Source organism: Condylura cristata, unplaced genomic scaffold, assembly GCF_000260355.1.
Source record: "Condylura cristata isolate star-nosed mole 26May11 unplaced genomic scaffold, ConCri1.0 scaffold00017, whole genome shotgun sequence".
In the NCBI taxonomy this organism is placed as follows: domain Eukaryota; kingdom Metazoa; phylum Chordata; class Mammalia; order Eulipotyphla; family Talpidae; genus Condylura; species Condylura cristata.
The window spans coordinates 22,140,228-22,158,024 of NW_004567118.1; the positions used below are offsets into that span (position 1 = coordinate 22,140,228).

The following is a 17,797-nucleotide window of genomic DNA, read 5'->3' on the forward strand; positions in this document are numbered from 1 at the left end:
GGAAGATGTTTGCTGGGACGGAAGATGTTTTAAGTGTTTACAGTTTAATCCTGAAGTCGAGAGGGAGAAGTTTTAAAATGAGGGGATGAGGACTGAGGTCAACGTGGACAAGTGTGATCACAGAGGTCCGCGTGTAAGGTGAACAGCCCGGGAGAGCCTCGTGCAGCCCTCTCGTGTGGCCAGGTCCCTCATGGTCAGGCGGGAAGGTTCAGTCCACAGAGTCTGGGGTGAGGCATGTAGCCCAGTGGTCTTGAAGATAGTTTCTTGGTGGTGCCTTTGATGTCCTTTCTCCTCTCAGGAATTTCTTATCCCCACGTATTGCCCTTCTCTAAGTTTGCTGGTCCTGAAAGTTGTCTTTGCCTGTTATCTTTTATAAAAATGGTAGTCATTCAAATTATTTGTTCATTTTATATATATATTTTTTCTTACTATAGCAAACATTTTACTATGTTTAGATTTTTCCCTTCTCAAAGCCTAAATATTTCAGAGACTGCCAGATGTCTTTGCAAGGTGACCCTGTCAGAGAAAGCCTCTGCCCCAGTCGGAGTTCCCTTCAGCCTGTGACTGTGAGTCCGGAGCCTGCGCCCTCACTCGCAAGAGCCGCTGCTTTTAGTTTGCTGCCAAAGGACTAGGTGGTTTGGTGGGTGCCCTGGCCAGCCTCACAGCTCTCCCCGGGACAGCAAGTCAGCCAGAGGCCCAGGGTGGCTAGAGAAGAGGAGTGGAGCAGGGTCTGGGGCATCATTTCTCCCTCAGGAAAAAAAAAATTATATTGTATTCAGCCATTGCAGTCTCTTTTTCACCAGGACTGTTGTCTCTCTTGCCTGATTGAAGCTGGTTTTGACCTGGAGGGTTGTGGCAGAATACCTCCTCTTGCTTCTTTTGAGAGGTGCCATGTACCGGGTAGAATGACAAATGGAGTGTCCGTGGTCCCAGGCACGTCACAAGGGCTCTAGGTACTAAATATATCTGAATGTTACTATTGCTTTTGGTGAGTATTTGGGAAATGCTCATTAAAAATCAAAGTGTTCTTTTTTCCTTTTCCAGGTGCATTCCATTTCTGCTAGCAGTGATTTTTGTTAGGAAGGAAAACTTGTTAAGTGTCAGATGTGCAGGTCATTGCACAAGTGTTTAACCCTTTGTTCTTTGACAAGTGTTAGAGGATTTATGAAGGCTGGTCGCATTGGTGGAGAGGCAGAACATGCCTGCTGTCTGTGGAAGCATGGTTCTGTGACTTGAGATGGAGACAGAATTCTTGGCATAGTTGAGGGTGGAATAAAGGCCTTGTTGGCTTGAGCAGATGTGTCTGTTGTCACCAAGATGAAATTTGCTAAGCTGCCTCTGATACGTATGGCTATATGTGATGAGTGATCATTGAGTTTCCTGTAACTCCCCATGACCCCTGCTTTTGTTTGCTTGGTTATTTTTTGATGTGCCCTGTTACCCAGTTGAGGCTTTAGATGAGGACGTTGGGGGCTTATCCATTGTTTCTCTAGAGGAGCATAATAGTGGTCTGGCCTTGGGTTGCATGGGGTGCTGCATAAGGAGGAGAGTACCAGCTGGGTGTCTGGTCAGCTGACTTGGGGATCCCAGCCCTCAGGGTCCCCCTCTGGAGCATAGGAAAAATAATCCTTACATGGAGAGTTTTCTTAAGCATTAAATGACTCAGATCCTGGCCTAAGGCTGCCATGGCGCCTTTACAAGTTTAGTGGGGCCTGTGAGGCCTAGAAGGCTGCAGTGGGAGGTGGGGGTATGGGTGATAGTGATGGGGAGCCCTTCCCTTGTGTTTAGACCCCAGCCCCCATTCATTTTGACAGTCCTGAAGTCTCCTGGAACTCAGTGTTCTCATTTTCATAAGTGAGGAACAACCATACAACCTCTTCTCTCCTACCTACTCAGGTCTCCTCAGTTTTAAAGGTCAGAGTAAGGATCATCTCTGGCAGAGTCCTTCCCATGTCTGATTTGTCATCCTCAGTCCCCTATGCTCTTTTACCATACTGGGGACATGGACCCTGTTCTGAATGTTTCATCAGTTTATTCAGCAGTGCTAGATCAGTGTTAGGCACAACGCTAAGTGTTCACTGGTAAGCCATACCAGTGGGGGCTCCCAAACTCTTGGACCAGAGCCCATTGTTGGAGATGTGGACCTCTCTCCAGCATGCTAAATGTTCTCCTTTGGAGAGTTGTATTTGTGGCATAGGGCAGGCATGACCCTTTAATGTTTAACCTTGGGCCTTAATTGAGGGGATTAAGCTAGAAACAGATTTTTTTTAAGGCTGTATTATCTCAGGCCAGATGCTGCAGATTTTTGAAAGTCCAGTGGATGGCCTTAACTGTATTCTAAGGAGTAGTCTAAAACTTTTATCAACTGTCAGGAGAAAATGAGGCTCACAGAAAATTCCTTGGCGAGTTAGAAGCACAGTAGACCAAAGCCAAATGTTGAGTAGTTTTAAAGGTGTAGCTAAGCATTTTGGGGTTAAGATATACCTGAAATGAGAGGCTTTCTTGATCCCACAGGTAATTTAAAATCTGTCAGACTGACTCAGCCCCAGTATTAGGGTTCTTCTGTAGCTGGCTGTTGCCATGCAGGGCAATTACAATCCAAAAGGCTATTCTGTGGAAGTATTTTGGACATCGAAACAGTCATGATATTTGCTACTTTCCTTCTAAAGACTTAAATTTTGAGTTTAAATTTTATTACCTTGCTGTGTTGATTTTATTGTAGTTTTCAAAGAACGGTGTTTTCTTCCCTCTTAGGGAGGCTAGGTATGTCCATGTGCTGTCCCCTAACTCCCAGTAGCTGCTGTTCACAGAAATGCCCTGTGGTCCTGGGGAGCTCATGGCACAGTTAGTGTTTTTTCTTTCTCTAGGTAATGGCTTTCCCCTTCCCAGACCTGAGTCTCCAGTGGAGGAAATGACTGTCCGGGATCTTCCTCCAGATCTGTTGCAGAGACTGAACTTTCACAGGGCTCCAACTTGCCCAGGACGGGAAAGTTTCTCTTTTTGAAGGGCTCCACATTACAGCCAAGAAGATAAAAGATGACGACTTCGTCTATCAGACGGCAGATGAAAAATATTGTGAACAATTACTCAGAAGCCGAAATAAAGGTCCGGGAAGCCACGTCCAATGATCCATGGGGCCCGTCCAGCTCTCTGATGACCGAGATCGCAGATCTGACCTACAATGTGGTGGCCTTCTCAGAGATCATGAGCATGGTCTGGAAGCGGCTCAATGACCATGGCAAGAACTGGCGGCATGTATACAAGGCGTTGACGCTGCTGGACTACCTCATCAAGACGGGCTCTGAGCGGGTGGCCCAGCAGTGCCGTGAGAACATTTTTGCCATCCAGACTTTGAAGGACTTCCAATACATCGACCGTGACGGCAAGGACCAGGGCATCAATGTACGTGAGAAATCAAAGCAGCTGGTGGCCCTCCTCAAAGATGAGGAGCGGCTGAAGGCTGAGAGGGCCCAGGCTCTCAAAACCAAAGAGCGCATGGCCCAGGTTGCCACTGGCATGGGCAGTAACCAGATCACCTTTGGCCGAGGCTCCAGCCAGCCCAACCTCTCCACCAGCTATTCAGAGCAGGAGTATGGCAAGGCCGGGGGATCACCTGCCTCCTACCATGGATGTGAGTAGTGGAAGCACTCCCTATCCCTTGCCAGAGCGCCGCTGAGTGCAGCAGTGCTGGGAGAAAGGTCGGGTGGGTTCCCCGTGGGCTGGGGAGAGCTTGCCTCTGTTCTTCATTCTCAGCTTTTGGCATTGCAGACAGCAGTGTCGTTGGTCTGCATCGACTCATACTTACAAAGGGGCGTCTGGCCCCATGGCCGCTTGGGCTTGGAGGTCTTGAGACCTTCTGTTGCATGGTGGTGTGATTCCATACAACTGGATAGGGCTGGCCCATAGGTAAAAGGCAGGCACGGAGAGCGGCTGTCTGCTTCCCATAGGAGAGGCTGTAGTGAAAGAGTTGGCTTGCTGCACAGGCAGTGGAGCGTTGCCTCGCCTCGGGAGGAGAAAACTAGTGCTCTTCCTTGATAACCTGTTGCTTTAATCTCATATTAAATGCTTTTCTAATGACTGGGCTGCAGGTCTTCTGACTGGCTGTGTTTATTCTACTTCAGTATCACGGATGGCAAGATAAGGGATGTCACTGTCCTACTTTAAGAGGGAGAAGGCACAATCCTCTGCAGGCTTCCTGACCAGCATGTGGCCCAGCTTTCTTAGTGATTTGGTTGTATGGCTGGGGCTGGACGGGGCTGCCCTATTCTCTTTTTTTGCACATCAGATCACCCAGGGTCTTTGCCCATTGTTGAGACGGGCAGTTTGAGGCTTGGCGAAGCTGGTTTGGGGGCCGTGGTGGCTTCCTGGCCAGTCGCCCCAGCCTGGCCCTGTGCCTTCAGTGCGGTGTAGAGACAGGTGGGCCTGCCTGCCCTTGGGGTCAGTTGGGGCAGCATGCAGAAGCTGTACCTTCTGTCCAAAAACAAAAATACGGGTCGCTGTACCCTTTCTTTTTTGGAATTGGTAAATTGTGTCAGCATAACAGAAAAAAAAAAGTTTTAAAGGAAGTTGTGTGTAGTTTGACACACCCTATCAGCCCTGGCTTAGTCAGTGGTTCCATTACCAGACCACGTAGTGTAACATTTCCTACTTTTGCAGGTTTCAGTTTGAATTTTGAGAAATGTGTCAAATAGGAGAATTTGCATATTAAAGTCTGACTTTGGGCCTCTAGGAATTTTAAGTTATTATCAAGTTTGGAGCGGGGGTTTTCTAGTTTTTATCCCATTTTTAGTTATTGTCAGTTCTCCCTCTTAGTCTGAATTGTTCTGTTAAATAAGTAAAGGTCATGACCTTCGTGAGACTGCTTGGAAAGCATTGTAACCCGGATCTCCAGAAGTCTCCTGGGCTGGACTGTATCAGAAAATGAAGATTGCCCTTTAAGAAGTGAAGCTGTTTATTCTTCTCAAGGAATCTCTCTCCACCCCTCAAGCTCCCTGCGGTTTGAGTTGGTCTTTGGCTGCCTTGGCTTCCTCTCTGGGAAGTAGCTGTGATCATGGAGCTGCTTTTGCTGTTAGTTTGCCCTTTGCTGTCATTATTCTTGAGAAACCAGGACAAGCAAAGTGAGGAGCTGCTATAGCGTCCTGCCCCATCAGTGTTTCTTGGTGTGTTCCTAGTGCAGAGGTGATATTGGGCTGTGAGGGCCTGGGAGTCTGGCCAGGGTCCTTCCAGCACAGGTGTCTGTCACTTCACTGGTGGGCGGCTGCTGCCATGGCCCTGGCCTGACGGGTTCTGGTTCCCTCAGACTTGAGCTCAGGCTGCCTGCTCAGGGCCAGGCTGTGCCGTGGACAGCCGCTCCCTTCAGGCTCTCTGGGCATCAGCCTTGGCGTACACCTTTGCCGCTCCCTCTTCCTCTAATGGAGTGTCTCTCTCTGTGTGTGTGTGTGTCCCTACCCGACAGCGCCCGAGGCCTCGCTGTGCCCCCAGCACCGCACAGCGGCCCCGCTGGGTCAGAGCGAGGAGCTGCAGCCGCTGAGCCAGCGCCACCCCTGCCTGCCGCACCTGGGGCTGGCCTCCCGCCCAAATGGCGACTGGCCCCAGCCCTGCCTCACTTGTGACCGCGCAGCCCGAGGTGGGACGGCGGTTTGCTTTTCTCCTTCCTAGAAATGCTGGGCTGCTTGCTGGGGGTGTACTTGTCATGTCAGTACAGCCAACTCTCTCCCTGTCTCCCTTTGGACCTTGCGGTCCCAGCTCCGGTGAGCCTGTCTTCCCAGGAGCCCGTGGCCTTACCACGCTGCCCTCATACCATCATACACTATTCTCTGGAAGTCTGCTGAAGGCTCGGTAGGGGAGCTGCTCCCTGGTGAAGCACAGGCGGGCTGGCCATGCTCTCCCTGTCTCTTCCGACCCTGAACACTGGGGGTTACTCTCCTGTCTTCTAGACCCAGGAAGAGTGGAGGGTCCAGCCATGTGGCTTGTTGAGCCAGAAATGTGTGGTTTAAATCCGGCAAAGGCGGGTGATCCTGAGGGCCTTGGTGGATAGTCATTGGAGGCCACTATCCTTGATGCAGTGACACGTGTTTTGTTGAGTACAAAATAGGGTTGTTTTTGCTTCTCAATTAACTCCATCCTTCCTAAAATTCCCTTTACCGTGGTAAACAGAGAGTTAGCTGTACTGTCAATTCTAGGTCAGTGTTTGAAGATACCTAATTCAATGGGTAACTAAAAATGGGGCTTCTCTTTTAACTAATTAATAATGTATCCTGGTCAGAGCCTGTAACTGTTGCAGGTTAAGCTGAAAACAGATTTGCACTGTGCCTAATGAGAAGGTGCTATCAGTTTAAACTGCCTTCTGTCCCAAGTGGGGCCCTGCCATTGGGAAGACAATTGTCCTCATCTCCCTTACCTAGAAGTGACATTTTTGGATCTCAGCGTGACTCCTGGATGAGGTGGCCAGCTTTTACTCAGCCCTGGAAACAGTTCATTCATGCCTCATTAATATTACAGCTTGTTTGACTTGGGCATTTGTTTGATCGCTATATTTAGCTCTTGGGATATTTTCCTTTGCACCCTTAACTTTCCCTACCACTTCCGACAGGATTTTGTAGGGAAGAGGTCAGAGTGTTCACAAGGATAACCCAAAGGCATGGAATTATACTGCCCCCAACACGTTCTGGGTCTATTTCCATAAAGTTCCCATTATTCCCCTAAAGGTACTACCGACTTAGTGATTAACATGGTCGGTTTTGAGTTTCGGTTTTTGAGTTTCTGTGGTTAATCCTACGTAGAGTTTACCTGGCTTTCAAACTCTCTTAAGTGGCAGTTGACTTTCCTGGTTATTTGCGTATTAAAATCAGACCCAAATAAGCCTCATACACCTGCCAGTCTCCTCCCTCTCTCTCCCACCTGGACCCACTACCTAGTTTTTCCTCTGTACCTTTGTCCACGTGGTTCCTTCTACTCAGGTGTTTCCCCCATACACATGCATCTGACAGGTTGCTTGAGGTATGCAGTCCATATGGATTTCTGTTCTCCTTCTACTATTAGGAATTAAGGATAAAAATGATTTTTCAGACAAGTTTTTGACAATCTCATGAATTTGTGCAGACAAATGTTATGTGGGGTCATCTTTTACTCTATAATTGTTTCATGTGTGCATTCCTCTTTGTCTCATGTTTCCCTATCATGGAGGGTTGGGGGATGGGGCAAGACCCTGTCCTTTCTCTCTGTCCTTTCTAAACACCAAAGTGTTGAGTGTCAGGTAAGTGCTTAATACATGCATAATGGAGATCGTGCGTTGAACGTACCCGCTTGGAGTCCAGCAGTGGAGAAGTCAGAGTGAGACCAGCCCTCAGAAGATGATCTTGTGCAGTGCAAGCTGTGATTGGGGAGGTATTTGTGAGGACACACTGAGGACCTCGGCGCTCTGGGGATTGGAGGCAGACCGCCTAAAAAGCCCCTTCGTGCGAGACATGCACAGCAGGAGGTTTTTCTGCCTCCGCTGTTGTGCTGAACCTTAGTGATCTTGATGTTGGAGGAGAACTTTTTTCCTGTGCCATATCCATCTTTTTTTCCTCCCTCCCTCTCACCTCCCACGTACATCAGTGGATCTTGGAACTCGCTCACATTCTGTCCTTCTCTAGTTCCATGGCCTTAATTCACTGCCAGCTTTCTTGTCCTTATCCAGTCTACATCTTTATAGCTATTACCCTGATCACAGAAATTATGCCGGGTCCTGTAAAGTACCTTTAGATCCCAAGGTACTTTCAGGGGCCAGCCTGAGTCTGTGACCTGATAGGCCACGCCCTTTGTGCGCCTTGATTGCCCTCTGCCAGCTCAGGTCTGCTAATGTCCACCTCAGGGCTCTGTACCAGATTTTATCTGGGAAGCTCACCCCAGTTGTTCTCTGAGCTTCCCCATCTCCTCATTCACTCAACAAGTATGTATTGTGCTAAATAAGCACAAGCAATGTTTCCTATCTCCTGTAGGCTTCATACTAATGGGAAGAGTGAAAATAAGATGTCAGGTTGTAAGATGTCAGGACAGGCCTACTGAGAACGTGACGTTGGAGCAAAGATTGAAGGAGGGGTGAGTTCTGTGATGAGGGTCTGGAAGGCAGAGGGCAGAGCGTGCAGACACCAGGTGGGAGTGTGCTCAGATGCGTGCAGAGCAGGAAGACAGCGGAGTGACTGGAAATGAGTGAGGAAGTGTGGCAGCTGAGCTCAGGTGGGAGGTGGCTGAGGGCCGACTGGAGAAGTGTAGGCCCATTTCTCAGCTCTCCAGCAGGGAGTTTCTTTGAATTCCTAATCCATCCCATATTGGTGCTTTTATATCTGCTGGGCTATTAAGCAATGATTGCTATTAAAATTTCTATTAAATTGCGGGCCTTTCCTGGTGCCCAGCAGATTAAAGCGCAGCACTGCAAGCAAGCAACAGCCACTTAAGCGTGAGTTTGATCCCTGCCCTGGAGGTGACCCACACGGCGCTGCAGACCTCTCCTGACCCGCCCTCTGCTGCCCTCAGCAGTGTACTTCCTCGATCTTCCTGTTCTGCTCCCCATGCTGTCTCTGGTGAATCCTCTCACCTCCCTGTACATCTGGCCTGTACCCCAGTTCTGTATGAATAAATAAATCTTTAAAAACATTTTTTAAAAATTTCTATTAAAATTTCTGAATACTTTCACACTGTACTCATACTGTATACCACATGCTAAGTAGGAGCATAGGCTCTTCTGGGCTGTTGGAAAACTTTTACTCAGTAAACTGGAGAGGCATGGAAAGGTTTGAAACTGAGGCGGGACTTGATCTGATTGAAGATGAGGTGGCTTGGAGGACCTACTGGCTTTATATGGGGGCAGGTTGGGCAAATGGAGACCCATTGGGAGTCTGCCACCCTAATGCAGGCAGGAAATGACAGTGCCTAGGCCCTATGTGCAGATTTGCGTTTTTTTTTTTTAATTAAAAAAAAGTGTGTGTGTACACAACATCATTGTTCATTTTTGTATAATGTTTGATTTTTCCTCTCACATGGTATCCTGATCCCTTATTTGCCTCTCCTGTATTCCTCCTATAAGTGAAACCATCCAATATTTTTTTTCCTTCTGGCTTATTTCACTGAACATAATCACTTCCAGCTTCATTCTTATTGCTGCCATTGACATGCATTTATCTTTTTAATTGCTGAATAGTATTCCAGTGTGTATACACTACATTTTCTTGATCCAGTCACCTATTTTTGTGCATTTAGTTGTTTCCAAATCTGATGTATTACAAATACTGGTGCAGTAAGCATAGGGATGCAGGTTTCCTTTGAATTAATGTTTTTGTGTTCTCTGGGTAGATTCTGAGGAGTGGAATTGCTGGGTCATATGATTGCTCTACTTTGAATAGGAACACAGCTTTCCATAGTGGCCAGAGCAGTTTGCATTCCCCTGGGTGTCCTTTTTTTTTTGAAGGGCCAGCAGGACTTGTGGAGGATTGGGTGGAGTAGAAGAGGGGCTGGGGCAGCGCTGAGAACTGCCGGCAGGGCAGCTGGGAGGTGGAGCTGCCCGGCTCTCACAGGTTTGGATAGGGCAGATTGCATTTGGACAGGTTAGAGAGTCTACTAGATATGCAGGTAGAGGAGTGGAGAAAAGTTGAGAAGTCTAGCGCTTTCAGGGAATTCTGGGCCCAATGTCTTCAGCTCTTTGTTCTCACCTTCCGTTCTTTTACTCATGTTTACCTCCGTGACTCTGCAGTCTCTGGTACACTGGTTGCTGTCTCCATCCCTTGGTTTGCCTGTGTAGGCTTCCTCTGTGACCTTGACTTTGCACTTCTGTGTGCGGGTGGAGCTTTGGAGCCCAGAGGAATCATTTTAGGCTGAAGGATTGGGTTTTGGCTGAGATCACATAGGTGACAGTTGACCAGGATGGACGGATGTGACCAGCCCCTTAAATCTCCTCCTAGCTCCTATATTCTGCCTGTAGCTGCGAGTGGAATTGCTGGGTCATATGATTGCACCACTCGTCATAGCGTTCAGCAGACTGTGGAGGAATTGCAGAATTTCCTGGGACAGCAGGAATTTACATTTACAGAGGTAGCAAAGGGAAAACTGTCCCTGTGACTTAAAGCAAAGACCCAAAATCATAAAGGCCACTGTCCACTGATGGGGATATTCCAGGGACAGGGGCCTCCCCCTTGGCCTCCCTGAGGAGGGAAGGAAATGCTCGGTTTGTTTCCACCCACTTTTACTGAACTCCCTGCACTAGTTTCAAGTCAGGACTGAGGTTACTTTGCTGTAGTGTGCGTGTGTCTCCTGGTGCCTTGGGTGGAACTGCCGGTTCCCACTTTTAAAGTAAAAAAGAACAGGAGGAAAGAAAGAGACTAGAAATCTTTTTCACCCTCCGATCAGGTGATTTAGAACCAACAGAAACTCAGATCTGAAGCAGTTTGCCCAGAGTGCTCCTGTGGCGGGTCTCCGGGCTGCCCCTGTGGACACGCGGCCTCAGCGACCGGCCTCAGCGACATCGGCGTGTTGCGGTGAGAGCAGCTTCTCTGTGTGGTCTGGAGCTGCTCACAGAGCGTTGCAGCGCTTCCTTCAGACCAGCCTTTCCCTTGGTCTGGGGGCTTCTCTCACGAGGCTGTTCCCCTCATTTTGTCATCCACCAGCTATTTAAAGATTATGGCTGTTTCATTTATCACCCTGCTAAACTCTAGAAAGGATTGGAGTTGTCTTACAAATCATATGCAACACCAGAAGAAGAAGAAATTGGGGCAAAAGGAAAACAAGGGCAAGAGAATAAGGCCAGGACCACATGACTGCTGGAGGTGTTTCTAGATTTGTTTTTGAACTTCTCAGCCATTACTGCCAAAGAGAACAGTTTCTCTTTAGTGTCCAGACTGGATCCAGATGAGGTATTCACTCTGCAGGTAGAAGACAGGGCCTGAGGGCCGCCAAACAGGGCCTTAGGGGAAGCACAGTGGGATCCCTGAGCCAGTTCCAACTTCCCCCTGATGTCTCAGGGAGACTCCAGGGGTGCGCAAGTTCTCTTGGGAAATGAAGGCTAGTGTGACCCCTGAGCTTCCTCCTTAGTGATCAGCCATCTGAAATGCATTAGGGAGCGTCTGAAGGCTTCCGTGCCCTGTTTCATGCTCCTCTAGGATTCTCCCGGGGACATAGTTCTCCAGAGCAGGGGAACCTCAGGAGGAAACCAGAGCTGCTCTGGCCCTGTCTTGCCAACCAGACTGGGAGTGGAACTGCCTGCATACACACGTGCATACACAGGAGAGAATGTTTTAATAAGAATTAGGCACCCGAGAAAGGCTCTCTTGCACAGGTTTACGTTTGAAAATCCAAGGATGTGAGAAAATATGTTAATTATTTAAAAAAAAATCAAACTCAGCGTCTCCCTTGGAGGTCTTCCTGAGATATGAGCTAGGAAGGGCCAGTCAGTGGACGCCTCCTGAGACTGTGGGAGATGGAATATGTAGAAGCTTTGAGGTGCTGATGACACCTCAGATTTGAAGTGGGGGGCCTACCTAGGACTGAGAGGTGGTTGGTGACTGTTGGCCAGGTAGTGACTCCCTGCTCTCAGGTAAAGGCAGTAGGAACTGTATCCCGGTCCAACTTCGTGCTCCATCCTCTTTTCTGAGGGCGGGTAGGTTAGGAATTTGGTGAGAGATGGGATTCATTTGGTGTCCTGCTTTGCTGGAATAACTCTATTCCATAAGTCAAGGGACCCCTGCATCTTTGGCAGGCAGTTCTTCCCAGGGGCAGAGATGGGCACTGAGCTGTCAGTGTTAAATCCCAAGTGGGAAATGGAGTCACAGAGGAAGCTGGTTAGCAATGCCAGCAGGCCCTTGAGGGTGGTGGTTTGGGCCAAGGGTCTGTCCCCTGGTCAAACAAGAGCTGCTCATTCTTACCAGGGAACTTGGGTCTTCAGCAGGATGCGACTTGTGCCTGAGGCGCTTGCCTGGCAGTTGTCTGAGCAAGAGCCAGAGGTGTAACCACCACTCATCTGCTGTTTTCCTCTTGCCTGAGGTATTGCAGGTCTTGTCACTAAAGGCCCTGGGCTGGACTCACTAGTCATACTTAATGAAGCCAGACTTTAAACCTATATTTTCCAAAAATGTGTTTTTCTTCTTTTTTTCAGTAAAAATATGGCTTAACATTTTTCTGCATAGTAGATGAATTTATATTGTATGCATATGGCACTTTTAAGATCCCGTATTCCATCTCCTGTAATGCTTGCCCCCTTACTTTTATGGTTTTTAAAGGCAAGACTATCTATTTATGCTGTTACTACTGAGGACCCAGATCTTAAGGCGCCCCTCTGATTGTCAAAGTTTAAGGTGGAAACAGCTATCAAAATTAGTGATTGAGGGTTATTAAGTGATTGATGCTGACTTTTGCCATAGAAAATTGAATATATGGGGCCCTCCCTGGTGCCACAACGGGTTAAAGCGCAGCATTATGAAGCTATCTGTAGCCACTGCAGCACAAGTTCATCCCCAGCCACGGAGGGGAGGGGGGCGCGGGCGGGGCGGGCGGGTAGTGACCCACATGGCGCACTGACCCCTCCTGACCCACTTGCTGCCTCCTCAGCAGTGTATTTCAGCAAATTCGCCTGTCTGCTCCCCACTCTGTCTCTGGTGAATCCCCTCACTTCGCTGGCCTGTTGTATGCTTAAATAAATCTTAAAAAAAAAAAAGGAAATTAAATTTATGAAAACAATGTTTATATTAGGCCATTTGTCTTCAAAGCATCCTTTGTAGGATAGGTAAACAAACATGTTTATAAACACTGGCCAAGTAAATGCAGCACAAAAAGGATGAGGAGATATTTAGGTGAGGCGAAGAGTCATACAACTGTGATGGGCTGCCGAGTACTTAGTAATTGGTTTCAAATAATCAACTTCAAGAGGACATTTAAAGATTATATAAAAAAATAAGAGGAAATTCTAATGGTAGCTTTCTCCTTGCATGAGAAAGTAGACTGTAATTTACAGGTGCTCTCTGCATAGTATGCTAGTCTGTTTCATAATCTTCGGAATGCTTTTCACTGTCTGAAATCACTGTTTATTTCTGTCTCCCTGCTAAAGCACATTGTCTGAATGGGAGACTTGTTCATTCTCACTGTGAAGTGCCTGACTCCAGATACAGGTGCTCAGCTGAGCACTCAGAGAATGAGGGCTAACTAAATCTTTTTTTTTTTTTTTTTTTTTTTAGTGTAGTATCTTTATGAGATGTACTCAACTCTGTAGGTTTCTACCCTAGGCATGTCTATGTTTTGAAAATATTTTACGGGCATTTCCAGAAATATAGACATGTTATGTATTAGTATAGTTTCTCAATGTTTTATGATTTATACTTGATAGTTTTGCTTAGTGACACAAAGCTGTTCTTTGTTGCCTTTACTCTTTTCCCCTAAACTGTTGACTCTTAGACTGTCTGCCTAGGAACTTCTAACTATCCGAAAATGCCCCAAACCTTGGGTCATGATTCCTTCCAATCAAGTTAGTACCTCTGAGAGGAGTCCCGAGCATCTGCCAGCACAGTGGGTGTGAGCACTGATGGCTCAGTGACAGGTTTTATTCTGTTGAAGACATCTCCCCTCTCTCCCTTCCTTAGTGACCAGCGGCCAGGCCCTTTCAGAAAGGCATAGTCAGCAGGCAACTCTCCGACTCACGGCTTAAAACTGATGGTGCCATTCAGTCTCCCTGCTGGCTACTGGCGAGAAGCTTCTAGCTCTCCGCCCAATAGCCAGCACACGTAATTCGCGCAGAGGCCACTTTTTCCAGTTCTAACTGGTAAGAGCGGTATGGACGGGAAATGAGAAACTGCTGGATTTTTTTGTTATGAAAGTAATGTGTCCATTCATGATAGTGCAGAAAATGGGAAAAGAAGGCAACAAAAGTATCCCATGGTCTTTTTACACAAAGACATTTTAGTGTGTTTCCTTCCGATGCTTTTCCTTAAGCATTTATTTTCCACAGTCGTAGTTACATTTTAAATGCACCTTTGCACCCCTGTTTCAGAACATTCTAACAGAAGCATTTTCTGGTTACTCCACAACTCTATAAACATTTTAACAGCTACACTCAACATTCCACTGGGGGAGGTTGATATAAACAGTCACTCACTCATGTTCGCACAGACAGCCCAGCCATTTTCAGTGCCAGGGTCCTGGCTGCCTGGACTTTGACCAAGGAAGGTTTGGAGCCCCCCCGCCCCCACAATTGTGTAGTTTCATTGAGGCCATCTGTCCATGAGCAAAGCAAGCAGGTCCTTAATCTGGAGAGGATTGGAAGGCCAGCTCAAGACCCACACGCCCAGAAGGCAGCAGTGTGACAGATCTGAGTAAGTCCAAACAGCGCTCCCTGAAGACAGCAAATCTCTTGGTTTTTGTAGGCAGGTAATAGATTATACATGTCACTTTTAACCCCGTGACTTTTCAGAAGCACATTTTTTAGAACTTTGGTTTGTGTTGCTCATTCGGCAAGCCATACTGATGACAGTGCTGGTGGCGAGGGCCCAGGCTGGGGCCTTGCCCTTTGCGCGCATCCAGTGAGGGAGCGCAGACTCGCTGGCAGTGCCCGCGCGCGTGCCTGGGAGGGGGCCGGGCATGCGGGCCCAGAGATGCTGTGATGACCACTGACCTGTTCAAACCTTATTATGCATCATGGGACTGGGTGAGCGAGTGGAGGTGGGGTGTGAGCATTAAACACAGGCTGCGCAAACCTTCACTCCGTGGCCACAGAGGCTGCCCTCCAGCTGACTCCTTCGCACCAAGTTCCCATGAGAAATGTAAGATAATTATGCAGGTTGAATTTTTCTGTCCTAATTTTCTGTGTATTTTCCTTGTTTCTACACAATTGCACTTTATTTATTTTTTTAAGATTTATTTGTGCATACAGAACTGGGGTACAGGCCAGAAGTGCAGGGGTGGTGAGAGGATTCACCAGAGACAGAGTGGGGAGTAGAACAAGCAGATCATCGAAGTACACTGCTGAGGGGAGCAGTGGGAGGGCCAGGAGAGGTCTGACGCACCATGTGGGTCAGCTACAGGGCGGGGGGGGGGGGGGTTTGAACTCCTGCCGAAGTGGCCTTAGCCTCTCAGTGCTTTGCTTTAACCTGCTGCGCCACCAGGGAGGGCCCACACTTTATTTTTAAGGTTAAACCTTGGGTAGATTACTATTCCAAATTTCAATCTTTAAATCTGTAACACAAGGCAGTGCATTATGTAAATCCCATATGCTCATACATGCACTGTCATCCTGCCTGTGTGAAGGGGACAAATACTTAGTGGATGGCACATTTTATCTTCCTTAGCATCAGACCAGTATAAAGGGCATGAGCTTCTTTGTGCAGACATCTTTCTTTTCTAATGACTCTTCAGATTTTGTTTAGGAATTGAGACTGTGGAGGAAAGTGTACAAATATCACCCTGTCTTTTGAAACATTGCAGATGCTTTTCCAGATTGTACCTGTTTGCAGCGCCCCTAACTGGGATGATGGTGCTCAGTTAAGAGTCCACAGTGGTAATTTTTTAAAAGATTATTACTAATTAATAAATGGAAAGTACTATATGTGCTGGGCCCGCATGCCCGGCCCCCTCCCAGGCACGCGCGCGGGCACTGCCAGCGAGTCTGCGCTCCCTCACTGGACGCGCACAAAGGGCAAGGCCCCAGCCTGGGCCCTCGCCACCAGCACTGTCATCAGTATGGCTTGCCGAATGAGCAAGACAAACCAAAGTTCTAAAAAGTGTGCTTTTGTGGGCCCTCCCTGGTGGTGCAGTGGGTTAAGATGCAGCACTGCAAGCTGGCCTCAGCTGCTTCAATGCTCTGAGTTCAATACCCAGCCCTGGAGGTGACCCACATGTCTTGGCAGACCTCTCCTGACCCGCCCGCTGCTCCCCTCAGCAGTGTACTTCGTCGATCTGCCTGTTCTGCTCCCCACTCTGTCTCTGGTGAAGCCTCTCATTGCCTCTGCACCTCTGGCCTGTACCCCAGTTCTGTATGCATAAATTAATCTTTTTTTTAAATGTGCTTTTGAAAAGTCACATGGTTATAAATGACACGACATGAATTATTTTAAAAGTGAGTTCATATTTACAAGTATTACTCTAGGAAGCTGCCATGGGTTTTTATCCTCATTAGTTTATGATTGAATTAGAAAGAGAAATTATGTCTGTGTGGAAGCTCACGCTGCACTTGTGCCTGCTCATAGTTTGGGTGCCAACTTTCTGGATGTAGTTGTCAGTGCTCCTCCTCCTGCTTGGATTGCTGTGGGTGGCCCTCAGCCTCCTCTGGGCCCTAGCCCCAGCTCTCCACCCATAGGGGGACAGACAGTAGCTTTGTTACTTTCTGTGTAGATAAAGCAGTGGGAACTGCTGGGAAAACAGCAGAGAGAGAAAAAAGGTGCCTCATGTTTTGGACACCTCACAAGCTGGTGGTCTGGAAATGGAGAGGGTTTAATCTGTAGCCTAAAGAAAACAGCACAAATTTGTTCTTTTATTGCAGAGAGGATGGGCTTTGAGTCATGCAGACTGCCTTTTGTCTCTGCTCCACCACCCTCACCCCAGTTTCCAATTGAGCCACGCTCTGGGGCAGGTCAGGGTGGAATGTTGCCTTCCTTCAGCCTTGCCTTCTTCCCTAGATTTCAGCTTCTTTAAACTGAGGCAGCAGCACCAGTATCTCAGGGTGGTGGGTATAAGTGTGAGTTCTACCGTTGGGGACTACAGCCAATGTTAGTTCCATTGGAAATAAGCTTGAAATGAGCCCACTGGTGTCTGCAAGCTTGCTCTGGGCCAGGATCAAGCTGGCGTAGTAGTCCTTGCTGTGTAGAGCTTCCTCCGGGTCAGGGAGGGGGCTGACAGCTCACCAGTGCAGAGTGCAAGTACTGGCTATGAAGGGTGCAGACTGACGTGAGGCCCACTCAGCTGATGCCTGCGGGGTGCTCTGTGTGGGTCCCTGTTCTGGGTGCTGGGGCGAGTGTGAGTGGGTGACTCAGTCCAGTAAAAAGGGGAGAAATGGGTTGGAAGGTAGCATTGGAAGTGACACTTAAGGATAAGGTGCTTTTCTCCCTTGCGGGAAGTGGAGGGAGAGTTCACAGTCTGAGCAGGAAGGAGCTGGGGGCTTCCAGGCCTGAGAAAGGCTGCTGAAGTGGGTTTATGAGCAGGGCAGGTGAGCAGCTTTGGGGAGTAAAGGTAGCACGGTGAGGATGTCTACATGTGAGTGTGCAGGGGATGGGGGAGGGGCGTAGTCATCCGTGTGTGCTGGGAAGGTTTAGCCTGGCAGCCTCCCAGGACAGCGGCTTTAAATAATAGACTTGGTTGTTGCAGTTTTGAAATCTAAAATCAAGGTGTGAACAAGGCCACCTCAGCAAGAAAGGGGAGACTCCTTCCTCGCCTTTTCTAGCTTCCAGGGGTCACAGTCCTTGATGTTTCTTGACCAATAGCTGCAATGTTCAACCTTCTCCATCATGTCGTCTCCCCTTCGTGTTTCTTCTCTTATGAGGACGTGAGTCACATGGAATGTAGGGGTACCATGCGTCAGTATGACCTCATCTTAACTATATCAGCAACAACACTCCTTTCAAATAAAGACACATTTTGAGATACTGGGGGTGGGGGGCTGGTGTCAGGAGTTCAACATAACTTTTTTGGGGTCCCATTTCTCCCCATAGCACTCCATCAGAAGGAAGAGCAGAGTACTTGGGTCTACACTTTATAGCAGCATCACACCCCTTACCTGCTCAGGTTGTGATGGTGCGCCCAGCCAGGCAGGGCCACAGACACTCTTTTCTGACCTCAGGCCAGATGGGTT

The 17,797-nt window shown here is 48.2% G+C and overlaps 1 protein-coding gene across 4 annotated transcripts in view; it reads left to right on the top strand.

The window, feature by feature from the left end:
- EPN2 (epsin 2) overlaps positions 1–17,797 on the top strand; it is a 77,229-nt gene that overhangs the window by 30,562 nt on the left and 28,870 nt on the right. For 3 of the 4 annotated variants that reach the window (XM_004684558.2, XM_012726361.1, XM_012726362.1), the window contains exons 2-3: positions 2,868–3,631; positions 5,456–5,626. In XM_004684558.2, the coding sequence (XP_004684615.1) occupies positions 3,037–3,631; positions 5,456–5,626 (766 nt within the window). In that variant the 5' untranslated portion in view covers positions 2,868–3,036. The remainder of the gene's footprint in view (positions 1–2,867; positions 3,632–5,455; positions 5,627–17,797) is intronic. The other variant, XM_004684557.2, reaches the window with a different exon arrangement.